The sequence below is a fragment of the Poeciliopsis prolifica genome, unplaced genomic scaffold (assembly GCF_027474105.1).
Source record: "Poeciliopsis prolifica strain line A6 unplaced genomic scaffold, Auburn_PproV2 SCAFFOLD058, whole genome shotgun sequence".
NCBI classification, from domain to species: Eukaryota; Metazoa; Chordata; class Actinopteri; order Cyprinodontiformes; family Poeciliidae; genus Poeciliopsis; species Poeciliopsis prolifica.
The window spans coordinates 48,004-64,846 of record NW_026562433.1 but is presented as its reverse complement, the minus strand read 5'-3'; the positions used below and the strand labels follow the sequence as shown (position 1 = coordinate 64,846).

General features: G+C 36.4%; 1 protein-coding gene across 1 annotated transcript; it reads left to right on the top strand.

Moving 5' to 3' along the window:
- Positions 1 to 524: 524 nt before the first annotated feature.
- Positions 525 to 16,572, top strand: LOC129379416 (basement membrane-specific heparan sulfate proteoglycan core protein-like). The gene is made up of 20 exons (XM_055060190.1): positions 525 to 636; positions 1,961 to 2,248; positions 2,443 to 2,700; positions 2,877 to 3,025; positions 3,147 to 5,035; positions 5,241 to 5,273; positions 5,984 to 6,238; positions 6,340 to 6,603; positions 7,264 to 7,527; positions 7,776 to 8,042; positions 9,169 to 9,432; positions 10,113 to 10,376; positions 10,648 to 10,908; positions 11,501 to 11,773; positions 12,841 to 13,149; positions 13,598 to 13,870; positions 15,274 to 15,387; positions 15,512 to 15,527; positions 15,622 to 15,704; positions 16,198 to 16,572. Exons 5-20 carry the CDS (start codon positions 4,999 to 5,001, stop codon positions 16,314 to 16,316), a joined length of 3,096 nt encoding a protein of 1,031 aa, XP_054916165.1. The 5' UTR covers positions 525 to 636; positions 1,961 to 2,248; positions 2,443 to 2,700; positions 2,877 to 3,025; positions 3,147 to 4,998; the 3' UTR covers positions 16,317 to 16,572.
- Positions 16,573 to 16,843: the final 271 nt, after the last annotated feature.

Sequence of the window (16,843 nt, the reverse complement as noted above, 5' to 3'; positions counted from 1 at the left end):
AATTGGGAGTCGCAGTCACTGCATCAATGTCGATATGTCGCCTGAAAGGGATTTCACAAACATATAAGTAATCTGAGCTAAATGCATCTCTCTACGCAGGAGCAGAATGTGCATTGAAAGAGTCATAGACAAGATGCTTCAGAGTGTGTTTGATGCTGAGCCGAAGCCTCACAGGACCATTAAATCCCTCGTTCAGAGTCTCGTCAACTTCAGATCATTTAGTCCGGAGAAATGTTCCCTGATTTCAAAACTCTGATGGAAGTGGTGCTTGTAATTCTCGTCTCCAGTGTAACAACGAAGCAATGATTGAGCCTTCAGATGAATATCTGATCCATCCTGTATGTGGTTGGAGATAAACCATCATAAATCAGTTTCAAAGCAAGGGGCATGGGCAGATCTATAGGTATTTTTATATTGAAAAATACGTTTAGTTTTCAAGCAGCACCACCCCGTAAAGTCGACTCGGTTCTCTTATCTCAGGAAACAGGCGATGAGTATTTCCTGTACATGAACACCTGCTGCTCAGCTACAGCGCTGTTTCTCGGATGATTTCATTTCTTCATCTATTGAATCTAAAAAAAACAAATATGGTTGTCTTAAAACTAATATTTCTGCTGAGTATGTGGAGCTTTACTGGTGAGTTGAAATTGCTATGTTTTTTTTTAACCCTTGCATGTTTAACATCAGAAGAAGGACTTTTTAAAAACATGTTTCTCTAGGAAGTTTACGGCGCCTTGCAAATACTTAAATTCCTCAAACTGTCGAACATTTTGTCTCCTTGTAACTCCAATAATTGTAATTCAATGCAGATTTCATGTGATCTGCCAGGATGAAGTAGTTAGTAATTTCTGAGTGGATAAAATAATGGGACGGTTTTGGCACCTTTACAAAATATATGTGAGGATCAATATTTGGCAATGCACTACCAAAAGCAAAAAATAAATTTCCCATTTTTAATTTATTATTTTTCTCAGGTAAAATAAACAACTCAAATTTTGAGAATAAATATTTTTTACATTAGTTCCATGGCAACTGCTAGAGTTTTATTCCTGGAGTTTCTTGATCTCTTGATCAACTGTATGCAGAGAAGTGGACTGTTTTCTTTTTTCATAAAGCTATTGTTTAAAGAAAGAGCTCAGAAATGTATAATATACTTTATGTGAGGTAAAGCACATCAAGCAGGCACTGTGTTATTGTTTAACTTGCAGGTTTCAGACAGAACATTTATTCTTAGCATCATTTAGCTGTTTGTTGCTTTTAAAATTGCGTTTACTGCATTTTTTATTAACTGAATATCATTTACCGTAGATTGACTTATGTTTAGCATATTCACTAAATTTCTTAGGATCCTCTTAGACATCTGACAATACTCCAAAAAAGGTTGAAACATTGTTTTGAAATAGGAAAACACAGGAGAATTTGGAAATGTAAAGCTAATATTTTATCCGTAATGTAACACTAACTGCAAACTGTGTCTTGTTCACAAACAAACATAAACACTTTAAAAGTTAAATCATGCAAAAAGTAGTTTTTTTTTATCAATGTTTTATTCAATAGTGTCACATATGTGTCCTTTAATCACTTGCTTGACAACTGGTGAGATGACCTGGACACTAAAGAAAAGGGTCAAGATGACCAAGAGCACGCAGTCCTGTGGAAAACAATATTCATTAGTCATAGTGTTGTCTACTCTCCTAAAATCTCAATACAAATATGAAAGGAACATGAATACCTTTGCAGGATACCATATATTCTACATGTTAGCAGGTTTATTTTGAGCAGAATTGAAATAATCTTCTCCATACTGCAGACCAAATGGAAATAAAGAAACTAAAATCAGTTTTGTGTCCACTCATGCTGGCTGATCATTTTTCAATATATCTATTGACGCTGAACTGCATCTTTGAGAGTATTGAAATATATTTATTTGTGTTTGACCTATTATTTTTTCTCAATCCAGTTACAGGAACGGAGCTATGGTTTAGGCATTATCGACCAAAGAACAGCTCTGTGTGTCTCAATGTCACAAAACCTCCTCCATATCGAAGCTTTACCTGGACGTTTAATGGAACACTTGTAGCTGATCAGGAATCTGTCGTTCCACACTATGAAGAGAGAATAGTTTTCACTTCTGGAAACTTATCTCTGTGTATAAATAGATTGACTGAAAATGACACAGGCATCTTTAAGGTCACTTACTTCTCCAACCTTGCTCAACAATTTGAAAATCACCAAGTTATTTTACAAGGTTTGTTTAAGCTGAATTTTGCTTTAAGTGTGCAAGTTGTATTTTTTTTTCATTTCTTCGCCTTCTAAATCTCATACATTTTTTTCTCCTTGTGCTTCCAGTACTAAGAAATTAACGTCAGCGTGTAAAATGCATTGCAGGAAGTAGCCAGCAGGGGGCGACATTTATTAATCTGCATGTTTTGGGTGTTCCAGGAATGATTCCCACACCAGTGATGACTGTGACACCAGAAAATCGTTCCAGTCTTTTAGCAGAACTATGTGACTTCACAGTGAACTGCTCCATCCAGGATGTCTGGCTGGGGTCCGTCTGTCACAGAAATGGTTGCAGAACGTCTCAGGGGTCCTTCAGTAACGTCAACATCACCGTCTTCATCGAAAACACAGTTGTTGTCTGCAGCGGTAACAACCATGTCAGCACACGTAACGTCTCACAAAACATTCCCACGACGTGTAAGTTGCCTGAATTGTTCTGAAAGTAGAATAAAGTTGCTTCCTCATTGTAGTGCTTCGTAAAAGTGAAAGTGATTTTTAATCTACTTTAAATTATGATAAGAAACATGTTTGATTATTTTTTTGCCTTAAATGAAGTCATTTCCAGCTAATGCTGCTTCTTTTCTTTCTTACAGGTTTTGTACAGACGAATGTTGAACTTACACAGGAATCACAAACTTTTCCTGATATAATTTATATTATTATCATAATTATTATAATTGTTGCTACAATATTCCTCAGTTTTGTTATTGCCAGAAAATATTGGAAATCCAAACATAATCAGGTAATTTAAAAGAAAAAAATATTCTCACTAATTATGTATTACTAATGAAACTTTAGAGACATTAATCCCATTTAAAAAGCTCTCTCTTATTTTCTAAAGAACATTTTCTTTTTCACTCCAGGAGTCGACATCTGTTGCCCAGTTAATACAAAGCGGACCGCTGGAGGCCCAGCAGCCTTCCGAGCCCAGAGCCTCAACATCTTCCAGTGAAGCGGACCCTTCATATGAGAACGTGGAAACCAACCAGCCCAGAGAGATCAGCCTGCCAACACTTGAGCAGGTCTTCAGTGAGAGTCCGGGGGTAGACACCGTCTACAGCGTCCCCAGAAAGGCTGCGTCTTGTGTCAAAAGTGACAAGAAACAAGACGCATTACAAGATGGGAGCACGCACAAGACTTTGACTTCAGCGTGCGCCGATGTAAATAAGGACTGGAGCGACACACACACAGAAACCGTGTACAGTGTGCTGCAGATGCCAAATGTCTGAACACATAGCACCACCAAGAGGACAAGCGTGAGTCTGACAAGCCAAGAGCAACTCAAACAACGATAAGCCAGGAAGTGAACGCCAGATGAATTACGATAACGGTGGAGAGTCTATCTAAGTCATTCTTGTGTATAGCAGTGTTTTTACCATGTCATAAGGAATATGTCCTTCAGTCACTCCAGAGATTTTTGGGAGTCTGTCTTGTGATCACATTTGTGATCACAAGACAGACTTTGGGGGATTGTGATTGGTCGACACTTACACTTATCCCATAATCTTACCTTCGTCAGCAAAGGTTTATAAATCAGTCTCTGTCCTCTGCTGCTCTGCAGTGAGAGGTTTGACTGACAGACCGGCCCACCAGGTCAGGGCTTCACGTTTACAGTTGATATTAAAACAAACCTTTATCTGGGCTTTTTAAAAAAATATTTCCTCTTTCTTTTCTCCCTCCTTGAAGGAAGAGTCCTTTTTGAGACATTGTTTTGCTAACTTATCTTCTGACCGGAGCTTTGGACCTTTGGACATTTGGACCTTTGGACCTTTGGACCTTTGGATGCTCTCTGCATATTGCAGGGCAGCTCATGTTGCTCATGAAGCATGCGGTACCTGCTGCGGCCACCAGAGGCCCCCAAGAGCAATTTATTTTTTTCTTTTTATCAATAAAATGATCTTTTCTACATACATTAAATATGTATTATTGTAAAAACAAATCACTTCACAGTAAAATTGTGTGTTTTTAAAATTAGAATGATTATTACAACAAAAAAAAAATATATATATAAACAACAGCTTCACTGAGATGCCCCTTAGTGACTTTGGGGCCCTAATCGGCTGCTTAGTTTACTTTGCCTTGAGTCTAATATTTATACACACTACAACAACAACAAAAAAGGAAGATTAGAGAAAAACATAGCTCTTCTTCACAGTCTTTATCACTCGGAGGGCTTAGAAAGCACAAGTAAGTATAATTAAAAAATATATATATTTCAGGAACTGATTATGAGTCTAAAAAAGGAGAACAGCAAAGTTGATGCAAAGGCACATGGTGCATCAGATCTTCTAAATGCTAATACGAGTGTTTCAGGTTTAGAGTCATTAAGATTTGACCAGGAAGTGGCAAAATAAGGTGAACAAGCAGGAAAAGCATACGGTGGAAATGTTTTTCAGTATCGCAGCAACTTGTACGAGCGTCAAGAGCCTCATAACACTTCCCTTAAATAAATAAGCTCTGCAATGTTTTTTAAACCAATGGTTTTCTTAGGGCATGTCAGATGTGTGACATGAACTTGTAAGTTCCTCCAATAGTCAGGAAATGTAACTATGGTGACCAATCGCCTGCAGTAAAAGGTGTTGCTGTAGTGTGAATTCTTAGTAAAAAAGACGCAAACAAGCAAGTTATAGACAGAAGTCTCAAACTTGTTCGTTCTCTATCTGCTTTATCTGTGACGTCTGCTTCTTCTTCTCAGTAGCCGTTCTCGATGTCAGGATGGGCCACATCTTGCTCTGTGTGCTGGGCTTTTTCTGTAAGTAAATTATTGACATTGTTTTCAGTGTTTTCTCAAGATTACAGAGTGTATAGTGAGAAGATGCAGTCATTCACTCATTTGAGGTGCGTTCATGTGCTCGTGCTCACTTGCATGTGCTCATGAAAGTGAGTGGTTTGTGCATTAATGTAAATGTCAGTTCAATTTTTTAACCCTTCTAACACTGAGATTTACTTCATTTTAGGGTTCAATGCACATTTTGCTGGCTGTGCAGAAGGTAAGGAATGGCCCTTTTTGGACATTCTCAACTGATCTAATTTTGATTTATAACGTATGACTTATGGCGTGCATGCCTAGAGTTGAAACCAGAAGTTTGCATACACAAAAGAGAGAAGTTGTGTCAAAAAAGCGTAACAGACTAAAACTCCAAATGTTGGAAAAACTAATTTTTTTGAATGAAAATTTGTAAAAAAAGATTTTAAAAAATTCCACAACCATGCTCATTCCAAACATGTTCACTTAAATTTTCACTCAATTTTTATGTTCACATTATTTATCGACTGTATCTAAGAATATCTTTTGAATTTAACTGAAGATAAGACATAATACAATATATAATATACAATAAAATACAATGACTTAAATCTTTTTGTATTAGACTAAATCATCAAATCAGTCTGTCAACTATGTTACCAGTAGGGATTTTTAATGTCCAGCAGGTGTCAGTATTGAGTGACAGCAAAACTGTATCAACACCGTTTTGCTTTGGGTCGAAACGCTTCAAGACGCCTCATTTACACATCACTCCCACCCAGACTACAACACGGAAGGCAGCAAAAATAGTATTTAAAATAGTATTATTAATCATCATCAAATTGAAAATTTGTTCAATTTTAGATACTCTAATGATGAAAACATCTTCTTGTTTGTTTTGTTCAATTTTATTTTTATTATCACACTTAAAGTAAGTAATGTTTGTATGAACAGTTTCCATTAAACCCAGTGTGATCCAACATCCCAAATGGACCCAGATATACAAAGGTGAACAAGTTACTCTGACATGTGAGATCCAGGGAGGCGGAGGAGCTGAGTGGACGTACGAATGGAGACCAGCCAATGAAAACTCTCCAATGACAAATGAATGGAGGATTATTCCAGCTGTCAGTGGAGATTACAGCTGCAGAGCTGAAAAAGACGATAATAAAACAGAATGGAGTGAAGCCCTCAGACTGACAGTGTCAAGTGAGTTAGAATACAAATCTACACAACTTAACCAAGAAAAGTGAACCAGAACCAGGTCATGTTCTGATGGTTTGATTGATTTTCTGCTTTGAATCCAACAGCAGATAAACCCAGAGCCACACTGACAGCAGACCCAACAATCATACCAGCAGTGGGAAGCACAACACTGACCTGCTCTGTGGACGGATCTGATGACTGGAAGTTTGAGTGGTTCAGAGATGATGAACCAGTTCAGCTCAGAGGAACCAATGAACAACAAAGTGACGTCAGTGTCTCAGATGGAGGTGTCTACAGCTGCAGAGGACGAAGAGGAGATCCAGTTTATCAAACGGAAGAAAGCGAAGAAGTCTCTGTTCTAAAAACCGGTGAGCTTTGTTCTTTTTCTGTAATAAAATAACAATCTTCCTTTAAATCTAGCATTTGTTTATCAGATGTTTTTTTTGGAAGCCATATTGTAACCCAATGATGAGAAGAAGCTTCAGTAAATCAGTTTTTATATGACTGAAACTCCATTTGAAGATGCCTTAAAATGAAACGTTGCTGTTTATGTAATAAATTTTAATTGAGACATTTTGAGTTTTCAATTATCTTCAATGTCTTCAATTTCATGTTTAAACCCTTTTTGCTGCATCTTTCCATTTCTAATACTGAAGGTTTGATCAACTGGATTTTGAAGTAACTTAGAGTTCATGTGCTCATCTTTGTGATACTTGATTTTAATCCAGATGTACTTTAGCTAAGATAAATTAGTGTTTTAGTGCAAAGTTAATTTGGAAAAAGATTCTGTGGGAAAACTAAGACTAAATATTTGAGATTTTGTCATCTGAAGCAACAGAAAACATTCAGTTAGCTGTTTATTTTATTTTATTTCATTTTATTGTATTTTATTTAATTTATTTTATTTTATTATATTTTATATTATTTTATTTTATTTCCTGTCTTTACCTGCATATCACACATGCAAACAATCCAAAGAATATTTCTGTCTGTTTTCCGGATGAAAACTGTTTGTTTTTGTTGAATAGTTTCCAAGCCGACTGTGATCCTTCAACCCAGAGGGTCTGTTGTATATAAAGGAGAGAAAGTCACTCTGAGATGTGAGATCAAGGAAGGAGGAAGAACTCAGTGGACAAATGAATGGAGAAAAAACAATAGAAACATTCAAAGAAGATCCAGTGAATACAGCATCAATGAAGTCTCTGAATATCACAGTGGAGTTTACAGATGTATGGCTACAGGAGATCATCAACAAACAGAATGGAGTGATGGCATCACACTGACAGTGAAACGTGAGTCTGATTTAGAAACTTTATATTGTTTGGATTTAATATAAAACCAGGTTTTCTGTTATTTCTGACTACAAGCAAAATAAAAGCAAGAGACTTTCTGTTAGATAAATAAAAACAGCTTCATGTCACTAAAGTAAATATGAACTTAACACATTCAACTTTTTAAGATGATTAAGTTTAGTAAACATGTCATGAATTAATTAATAGTTTGATTATTGAGTCACTTTTATTTTTCTTTAAACCAACAGCATATAAACCCAGAGCCACACTGACAGCAGACATAAGAATCATACCACTAGAGGGCAGCACAACACTGACCTGCTCTGTGGACGAATCTGATGACTGGAAGTTTGACTGGTTCAGAAATGATCAACAATATTCTGCAGCGAGAGGAAACAGAGATCCAAACAGAGTTATCTATGTCTCAGCGGGAGGAGAGTACAGCTGCAGAGGAAGAAGAAAATATTCAAGTTTTCAAACTGAAATAAGTGATAAAATCTCTGTTGTGAAAATTGGTAAGTTTATTTCTTAATTTTGTAATGAAATAAAAATCTCTCTCTAAATCTAGAATTTGTTTATCAGTTGTGTTTTAGTCGCCATAATGTTGGAACCATAATAAAACAGTAATTGCAAGACTGCACCTCTATTTGATGATGCCTTAAAATGAAATATTGATTCTGTTACTGTGAAGATTAATTATTTTTAATTGATACATTTGGAGTTTACATTCATCTTCGATTTGATGCTTCGCTAAAACCTTTTCGCTGCATCTCTCCAAATGTTGATTTGTTGCATTTTGAAGCCGTTTAGGGTTCAAATGTTCCTCTTACTGTTATTTGACTCTTACTGTCAGGTTCTGTGTTTTTCTGTGTTTTTATACCGAGTTTCTGTGTCCTGAGTTCTCCTCGTTGTCCTGTCTTCCCCTTGATTGTTCCCAGGTGTGTCTTGTTCTCCTGATTACCCTCAGTGTATTTAGTCCCTCCTGTGTCCTTTGTTCCTGGTCGGGTCCTTGTCGTTGTTTGTCAATTGTTGTTGCAAGTCGGTGTCCTTTGTTTTTGTCAGCTGCCTGAATGACCAGTTGCTACAGGCGTTGAGCCCTGGCTTCCGCTCAGCCATGCTGCCTGGCCGCGGACTCTGTTGACTGTGTTTTTGTGGATTATTTTCATTAAATTACTCACCATTCACCTACCTGGGTCTCCAGCGTCTGCCTCACCACCACCATTTCATGACACTTACATAGTAATGTAACACCTTAAGTTTATTACAGTTATTTTCTATTAAAATGCAGGGAAGGATATACTCATTTGTAATGTTTCACATATTTTCTGTAGTCTTGTTCTCTTAAGTAAAGGTTTTGAAATAAATATTCAGTCAGCTGTCAAAAATGACAAGTGCTGTCTTTGAGTTAGAAAACACAATTAACATGTTTGTTAAAATAAATTTAAAAAAATCATGGAGATTATGAGCTCAGAAATTAAAATAGTTTCTATAAAATTGTACTTTTGATTTATTAAATATTCAGCCAGAAAATATTTGCTTAAACATTGTTGATGTGGGTATCAGACAGGTGAACAATGGAGATAATATCAGGATATTTCTGTCTGTTTTCCGGATGAAAACTGTTTTGTTTTTGTTGAATAGTTCCCAAGCCGACTGTGAACCGACAACCCAGTGGGTCTGTTGTATATAAAGGAGAGAAAGTCACTCTGAGATGTGAGATCAAGGAAGGAGGAAGAACTCAGTGGACAAATGAATGGAGAAAAAACAATAGAAACATTCAAAGAAGATCCAGTGAATACAGCATCAATGACGTCTCTGAATATCACAGTGGAGTTTACAGCTGTATGGCTGCAGGAGATCATCAACAAACAGAATGGAGTGATGGCGTCACACTGACAGTGAAACGTGAGTCTGATTTAGAAACTTTATATTGTTTGGATTTAATATAAAACCAGGTTTTCTGTTATTTCTGACTACAAACAAAATAAAAGCAAGAGACTTTCTGTTAGATAAATAAAAACAGTTTCATTTCACTGAAGTAAACACTACAGAGTCACTCTGCAGTTCAATGTTAAGCCTTTAATGTGGTACTAAGCTATACTCAACATTTTAAGACAGTTTAGTGTTAAAATAAAGTAATTTTTTCCTGAAGTAAGTCATCTTATATGATTTAGTGATGTGGCCTTTGTGTTGAGGCATTAAAGAGCATGTATTGAGTAATCAATGAGGGTTATTGTATCCAGGCTTGTGGTGTAGAAACAGGCGATGACGTTTGAAGCCTCCCAATCGGACCGAATCACATGACTGATTCAGAAACCGGACCTTGTGAATCCAAATGCATTGCTGTTTCTCCTGTCATATTTTCTTCTTTCAAGACTGTATTGTATATGTTTGCAATGTTTAGTGAGTTTCTTTTATGCGACGGACGTATTTTCCCCTTGTCTGGCAATAATGTAATCTTTCCTAATAAGCTTTGCACATGTTGATAATAAATTATCACCAACAACCAAAACAGAGAAACCACCAAGCAAAGATTGGTCACTAATATGATTTTCTTTTCTTTCTTGTTTATTTAAAACCCACAGCAGATAAACCCAGAGCCACACTGACAGCAGACAGAACAATCATACCAGCAGGGGGCAGCATAACACTGACCTGCTCTGTGGACGAATCTGATGACTGGAAGTTTGATTGGTTCAGAAATGATCAACAATATTTTGCACCCCGGTTCAGAGGAAACAAAGATCCATTCAGAGTTATCTCTGTCTCAGAGAGAGGTCTCTACAGCTGCAGAGGAGGAAGAGGAAATCCAGTTTTTCATACAGAAACAAGCAACATTCAGAAAATTGGTGAGTTCAGTTCTATTCTGAAAATAAAACAAAGAAATCTGCTTTAAAATATGTATATGTTTGATGGTCAAATTTTATTACTGTTTGTTGAGCTCAGTTTGTGGTTCACCTTAAAACATAACATGTCTTTTTTTCTTTGTTAGTAAATATAAAATGTTTTATTTTCATATCATTTAATGAGGCTGATAATCATAAGCTATAAGAATTCAGCATTTTCAGTTTTTTGCTCAATATAATTTTCTGTCTTCTGATTGAATATTATACATTTTAGTGTCTGCGCCGACTGTGAAGCGGCATCCCAGCTGGCCTGTCGTATTCAGAGGAGAGACGGTCACTCTGAGATGTGAGATGGAGGACGATGAAGGAACTCAGTGGACGTATCAATGGAGTCCAGCCAATAGAAACTCTCCAACATCCAATGAATACAGGATCAACAGCGTCTCTGAGTCTGACAGTGGGAGTTACTATTGCAGGGCTAGTAAAGGAGATCAGAACTCAGGCTGGAGTTTTCCCTTTCCACTGACAGTGAAATGTAAGTCTGACAGAAACATCCTCATTCTCACAATCCTAGAACACCAGACAACATTTTTGGATGCAAAACTCCTCACATCTGCATTAGTTCTCATGTTAAATGGTAAATCAGAAATAATTTGGTATTTTATAACAGGTTTAGACTTTATGTGAGCCTGGCCTTTGCTTTCTTATGCAGCAACACTTAGTTCTAATCTCTCTTCAGTGCTCTGTCTGGGCTTTCTCCCATTGACTTGGATTTTCTCCAGTAGAATTTCTATTGGGCCAATCAGAGAACAGAAGGAGAAGTTCTGATTGTTGCTTTTCTGTGTTGTTTTAGATTTGTACTCTGTCTGTAGTTTTAGAAATGGAAGTGAAGTTCAGTTGATTCTAGTCACTCTTCCAAATACTGGTTTTTGAAAGATTAGTTTAAAATATTTCTTTTTAATCAGGTAAATTGATTAGGACTGAATTCTAATTTTTAACAATAACCTGGCCAGGAAGCATGAAACATCAAACAGCATAAGTGACTCAGAAGTTAAAATTGATCTGAACAGATTGTTTCCTCAAACAAGACACTTTCTAAAGTTTGTCTTGTTTTCTGTTTCAACCAGCAAATCGACCCAAAGCCTCACTAACAGCAAGTGATAACATCATACCAGCAGGGGGCAGAGTAACACTGACCTGCCTTATTGACATTGGAGTTGGCTGGAAGTTTGACTGGTTCAAACTGGAGTCAGATTCTTCTGCAGCTCAGTCCATCAGAACCAGTGAATCAGACGGAGTCCTCTTCATCTCAGAGGGAGGAGAGTACGGCTGCAGAGGAGGAAGAGGAGATCCAGTTTTCTACACTGAAACCAGCGGAAAGGTCACTATTGAGAAAAGAGGTAAACTTGTCTTTATTGTGAAATGAAACATCTTAGTGCTTCTTTGTTCATCAGTGGTGTTAAAAGTATTATGACTCCAGTGCAACGATCATCATCTGTAACTCCATCTAATGAAGCCTGAAAGCAGAAAATTTGCTCCTGTTCATGTTGATATTTAAACCAGACAATAAATTTCTATGTTGATATTGACAGAGGATTTACTGCAGCAATTTATGTCTGTTTGATGGAAAAACTGTCACAAATGTGATGATATGATGCAAACAGTGCAACATTCTGGCTGTAAGCAAGTAATTTATAGGAAGTGCATATTATATGTCTAATACTGCTTTGTTTTGCTTCATTGTTCTTTACCAGTGATCATTTTATTTTGTTAGTTATAATGAGAGTTATTAGACAGATATTCACATACACTGGATCAAAAGTTATTAAAATTGTTTTCTCAGTGTATGAAGTAAATCAAACAACATTTTCTTATTTTAGTTCAACCAGAACGACCAAAATTATTTCTATTTGCTAAATGAGATTAAAAAAAGCGTACTGAGCATTTTTGAGATTTTTTTGTAGCTTTCTCTGAATTAAGAAATGTATTTACCTTTTTTTCTTTTAAGCTATCTGACTTGAGTCAAATCTTTTGGGTTTCCTTCCTCAACTTTTGATAGGTTAACTATCAATTAATTAGTTAACCTAATTAATTGATAGTTTCCTTAGCTTTCATAAATAAATAAAGTAGCAGATTATCATTGTGGCAGTTTGCTGTTATTCATACTTAGCAAAGCTTATGTAATGGACTCTTTTCTCACTTCAATTAACATTCAAGTTAATTGAAGGCGGACCTGAAACTCACTGCTTCCTTGTTTGAAATGACTTAAATGTCAAAAGCTGCAAAAAAATCCTTCAAAAGATATTTTCACTAAGTCTTCTGGCATTTAGCAAATAGAAATAGTTTTGTTAATTCTAACTAACTTAAAACAAGAGATTTGGTTTCAGACATTAGTAAATAAAATCTTAATATGTAATAAAATATTTCTACATGTGTGTAAGTATGTTTATACCTCCTCTCTCTCCAGCGTCTCGCCCTCAGCCTGTCCTCTCTGTGTCTCCATCATGGCCGAATCCTGGAGCCTCAGTGACTCTGAGCTGTGAGGGTTTGGAGCTTCAATCAGCAGGATGGAGGTTCTTCTGGTATAAAGCTGTTCCAAACCCAATCAGCAGTTCCTACAGCTTTGAGCTGCTGCCTAACACCATCAATGGGACTGAGCAGAACTCCTTCATCATTAATGGACCGACTCAAACAGCAGGATATCAGTGCAGAGCAGGAAGAGGAGAACCAAAGTTTTACACTCGTGACAGTGAAGTAAAGTTTGTTTGGTCTGCAGGTCAGTTTGTTTCTGTTCTTTCATTTTGGATTTTTATTCCACAATTTGCATTGTTGATGAGCTCAGGTTTCTAATTAACGTTTTGAATAATCTATTGTGTTCCTCCTCCTTAGCTTTCATAAATAAATAAAGTAGCAGATTATCATTGTGGCAGTTTGCTGTTATTCATACTTAGCAAAGCTTATGTAATGGACTCTTTTCTCACTTAAAATAATTATATCAACAAATTTAATCAGATCAACATTTATTTCATGTTACTCATATCTCTTTCTGTATTTTTTGTTGTTGTTTTTGGTGTCTTTGGTTTTACTTCCCTACTATAATGTCTGTTAACCACTAATCATTTTACAGCGTATTTTACAATCACAGCTCAATGAACATTGTTTTTCACATTTTCTCAACACAACTGCCAGGAGAAATTTTACACTATTCTGTGTGTTTTTTTCAGACTCTCATCCAGCAGCTTCTCTCTCAGTGAGTCCTGACAGAGTTCAACATTTCATTGATCAGTCTGTCACACTGAACTGCAGTGGGAATGACACCAAGTGGAGAGTGAAGAGGTTTACAGAATCAACCAGTCCATCATATGTTCAGTGCTTCAACTGGGAGATGATGTCTGGATCCTCATGTACCATTAACAGACTGGAGGTTCACAGTGGAGTTTACTGGTGTGAGTCTGGATCAGGAGAATTCAGCAATGCAGTCAACATCACTGTACAAGGCAGGTTATAATTCAGTGTGTTTTCACTTGTCCCAGCATTTTAAACATTATTTATATTTCATCATATCTGAAGATACTGTAAACAACCCGTAGCAATCCAGTGATTCTTGAATTAAGTGGAAACATGTGCAGTGGATGGGTGTTAAAAGTTTCTCCTTCAAAACTCAGCAGCTTCTTTCTCTGACTGTTCTGCTTTGTAAACATCTGCTCCATTAAGTAAAATGTGAGTCATTTGCTTTTTGAACAGAAACATGAAATGTGATTAAATTTGTTAAATTTATTAATATGCATAGTATAAATGTATGGAGCCCCTTGAGGACATGGGGTCTCCTTACTGTGCTGATCAGTAAATATGGCATAGATGAATACTGCAAGCATTTCTTATGGTGGCCATTGTACTTTCTGCTATAATAAAAGGCTCTCATGAGGTTTTTCTATGCATGTTAATATCTCATTGTGAAATAGGTGAAGTTTTATATATTTTTCTTTTGGACAGAAATGCACCACAGACATGTGATATAAACAGAAACTTTCCATAAGATGGAAAGAAACAAAAATACATTTTAACTGTTTGTACTATTTCTGAGATATTAATCTGTCACCTGACAGTTTTGATGGTGGAAACGATATAAAGGGCCATTTTCATGTGTGGTTCCATCTCAACCTGACACAAGTGCAGTGAATAAATCCATTTTCAGTCAGTTTTTAGCACCAAAGAGTTAAGAATAAACCTTTAGGCTCTTTACATTTGAAATTTTAAATTGACATTTGTGACTGTCTACAAAAGGGACCAGCAAATATTTCAGTCATTGCAAGGGAACACAAAAGAAAACATCTTCCCCATGTCCCATCTGGGGGTCTGTACAGGTGAACATTGTTGTAAATTCAGAAGGTATGCTAAGGCATGCTACCGCCATTTTTTGCATAATCTATTTTGTTATCTGTCACTGAAGTGGTTATCAGTTTTATTTCTGGTGTTTGAGATGCTCAGACTTTTACTCAAAAATTTTCCAAATTTTTTATTTACGATAAAATGGCAAAGAATCCAAAATGTGATAAAGGTGTCTGTTTCATACCGACTGTAAGTCTGGATGAGAATAAATCAATTTGTGGAGAAATGATAATATTAGGCACAATGCTTTAATAGAGTCATTGATACCGATGCTTTAAATCTTGTCTTTCACTGCAAATATTGCAGGTACAAAAGTGACAAAAACTAAAAGAAGTTTCCTAGCATCTTGTTCTTGATAGTGTTGACATTCTTCCAAAATATGTAAGAACTATTGTGTCAGGAATGAATGGAATACCCGGTGGTTGCTCTGAACAGTCGGTGGTAGAAACTTATTTTTCATTAATTGTCAGGGTAAAAATATTTTCTTATGTTCAATGTTTCTCATTTCCAGGAACTGTATCCAGTCCTGTCAGCTCTTCATTTCCTGGGATGTTGATCGTTCGACTGCTTGTTGTAATCACTCTTGGTTTTCTCCTGCTGTTGATGATGTTGCGCTGCAGACAGTGTAAGGGTGGATATACAGCAACTTAGATAATAAAGTTTCAAATTCTTTAAATTTATTTAGATGAGGAACAAACAGGAAAAACAGCTTGCACTATAATGCCTCAATTTTTCTTTTTTCCATCCAGATTTATGGTGCTTCAGGTCAGTACTCTGGTATTTACTTTTCTCTGACCACAATCGTTCATCTTCCATCCATGTTTGTATTTATTTCAGTATAACTCTTTGCATGATTTAGGTCAAAGGCCAGCAGTCAGAGCTCGACCACAAATCAAGGACCCAAACTGGGAGAGAGCCAAGTTTACAGCTCTCTGCTACACGGTCAGTAACTTTGATTTATATTTTATATTAGCTCCCTAAAAATATGATTTAAGATGATTTCATTTTCATTTATCAAAGACCAAAAACAGCCACACTGGATGTTATTCTAAGAAACACAGAAAAAGTTCAACATGGTTTACGCCTGATTCTGGTGCAAAAATCCCCAACATGATTAGGATTTTTCTACAGTCCAACACAGTGAGATATGAAAGCAATGCTGAATACATCTGCTGCATAAAACATGTTGCCCTCATATGTGGGATGTTTTCTAACTTTTAAACGGCAGCAAAAAAAAAAAAAAAAAAAAAAAAAGTGAAATTAAAAAAATAACACCAAACATTTTAATATTCTAACATTTCAGGCTTTTGGCATAAAATGTGTGAGTTGTGGCAGATGACACTAAAGACGTCACATTGAAAACTGCAAAAATACAAAAAGTTTTAAATTCTGAAATTCAGACTTTTCTACTCTTGACATTTTCATTGCTTTGCAGGTGATGCTTCTGAATACGAGTCGATCCAACCAGCCACTATGAATAGTAAGTCCAATTCCTTTAAGAACGTCAAGATGCAGCGACCGACTGATTTCAGTAGTAAGACTTCCAGGATTTGAGATTAAAATCCAAAATATTTCAGAAACAGATTAATTCCAGGCTCTTGTTTTAGAAGATTAAGGCTTTAAAAATGAGCATTCCTCCAAAACATCAAAAACAAATGAACATATTTCCCACGGTGTTCCTGTGAAATATTGTGAAAATCAGGATCAGCATCATGGAACACAATCAGCGAGAATAAAGTGGTTACGTTCAATTTATGTATTTGTTTTACCTTAATCGTGCATCATTTAGTTTTTGTTGATGATTTGTTGCATTAACAGACAGTTCTGATGACCCAGAGGACGATTATGTGAACAGCGCATAAAACCAGAAACTTCAGGTAAGTTTGTTCGGCTCCAGCGGTCAAAGTTTTCACTGAAATGTGTCATCATGCCAACAACGCTGCAGATCATTACATCCCATCATGCAGGTCAGACGATCATCTGCCCTTTGCTTCAACTAGAAAGCAGCAGAATGCGTCAGATCAGAGAACCAGCTGAGGACTTTTAGAGTTCTGGATACCTGCACCACATTCATTGGCATT

Excerpts from the sequence above, each read along its gene's own strand:
- LOC129379416 (XM_055060190.1), top strand. The coding sequence starts at position 4,999 with ATGGGCCACATCTTGCTCTGTGTGCTGGGCTTTTTCT. Across the intron at positions 7,528-7,775 it reads CATCACACTGACAGTGAAAC|CATATAAACCCAGAGCCACA; the intron begins GTGAGTCTGATT and ends TTAAACCAACAG. Across the intron at positions 11,774-12,840 it reads GGTCACTATTGAGAAAAGAG|CGTCTCGCCCTCAGCCTGTC; the intron begins GTAAACTTGTCT and ends CTCTCTCTCCAG.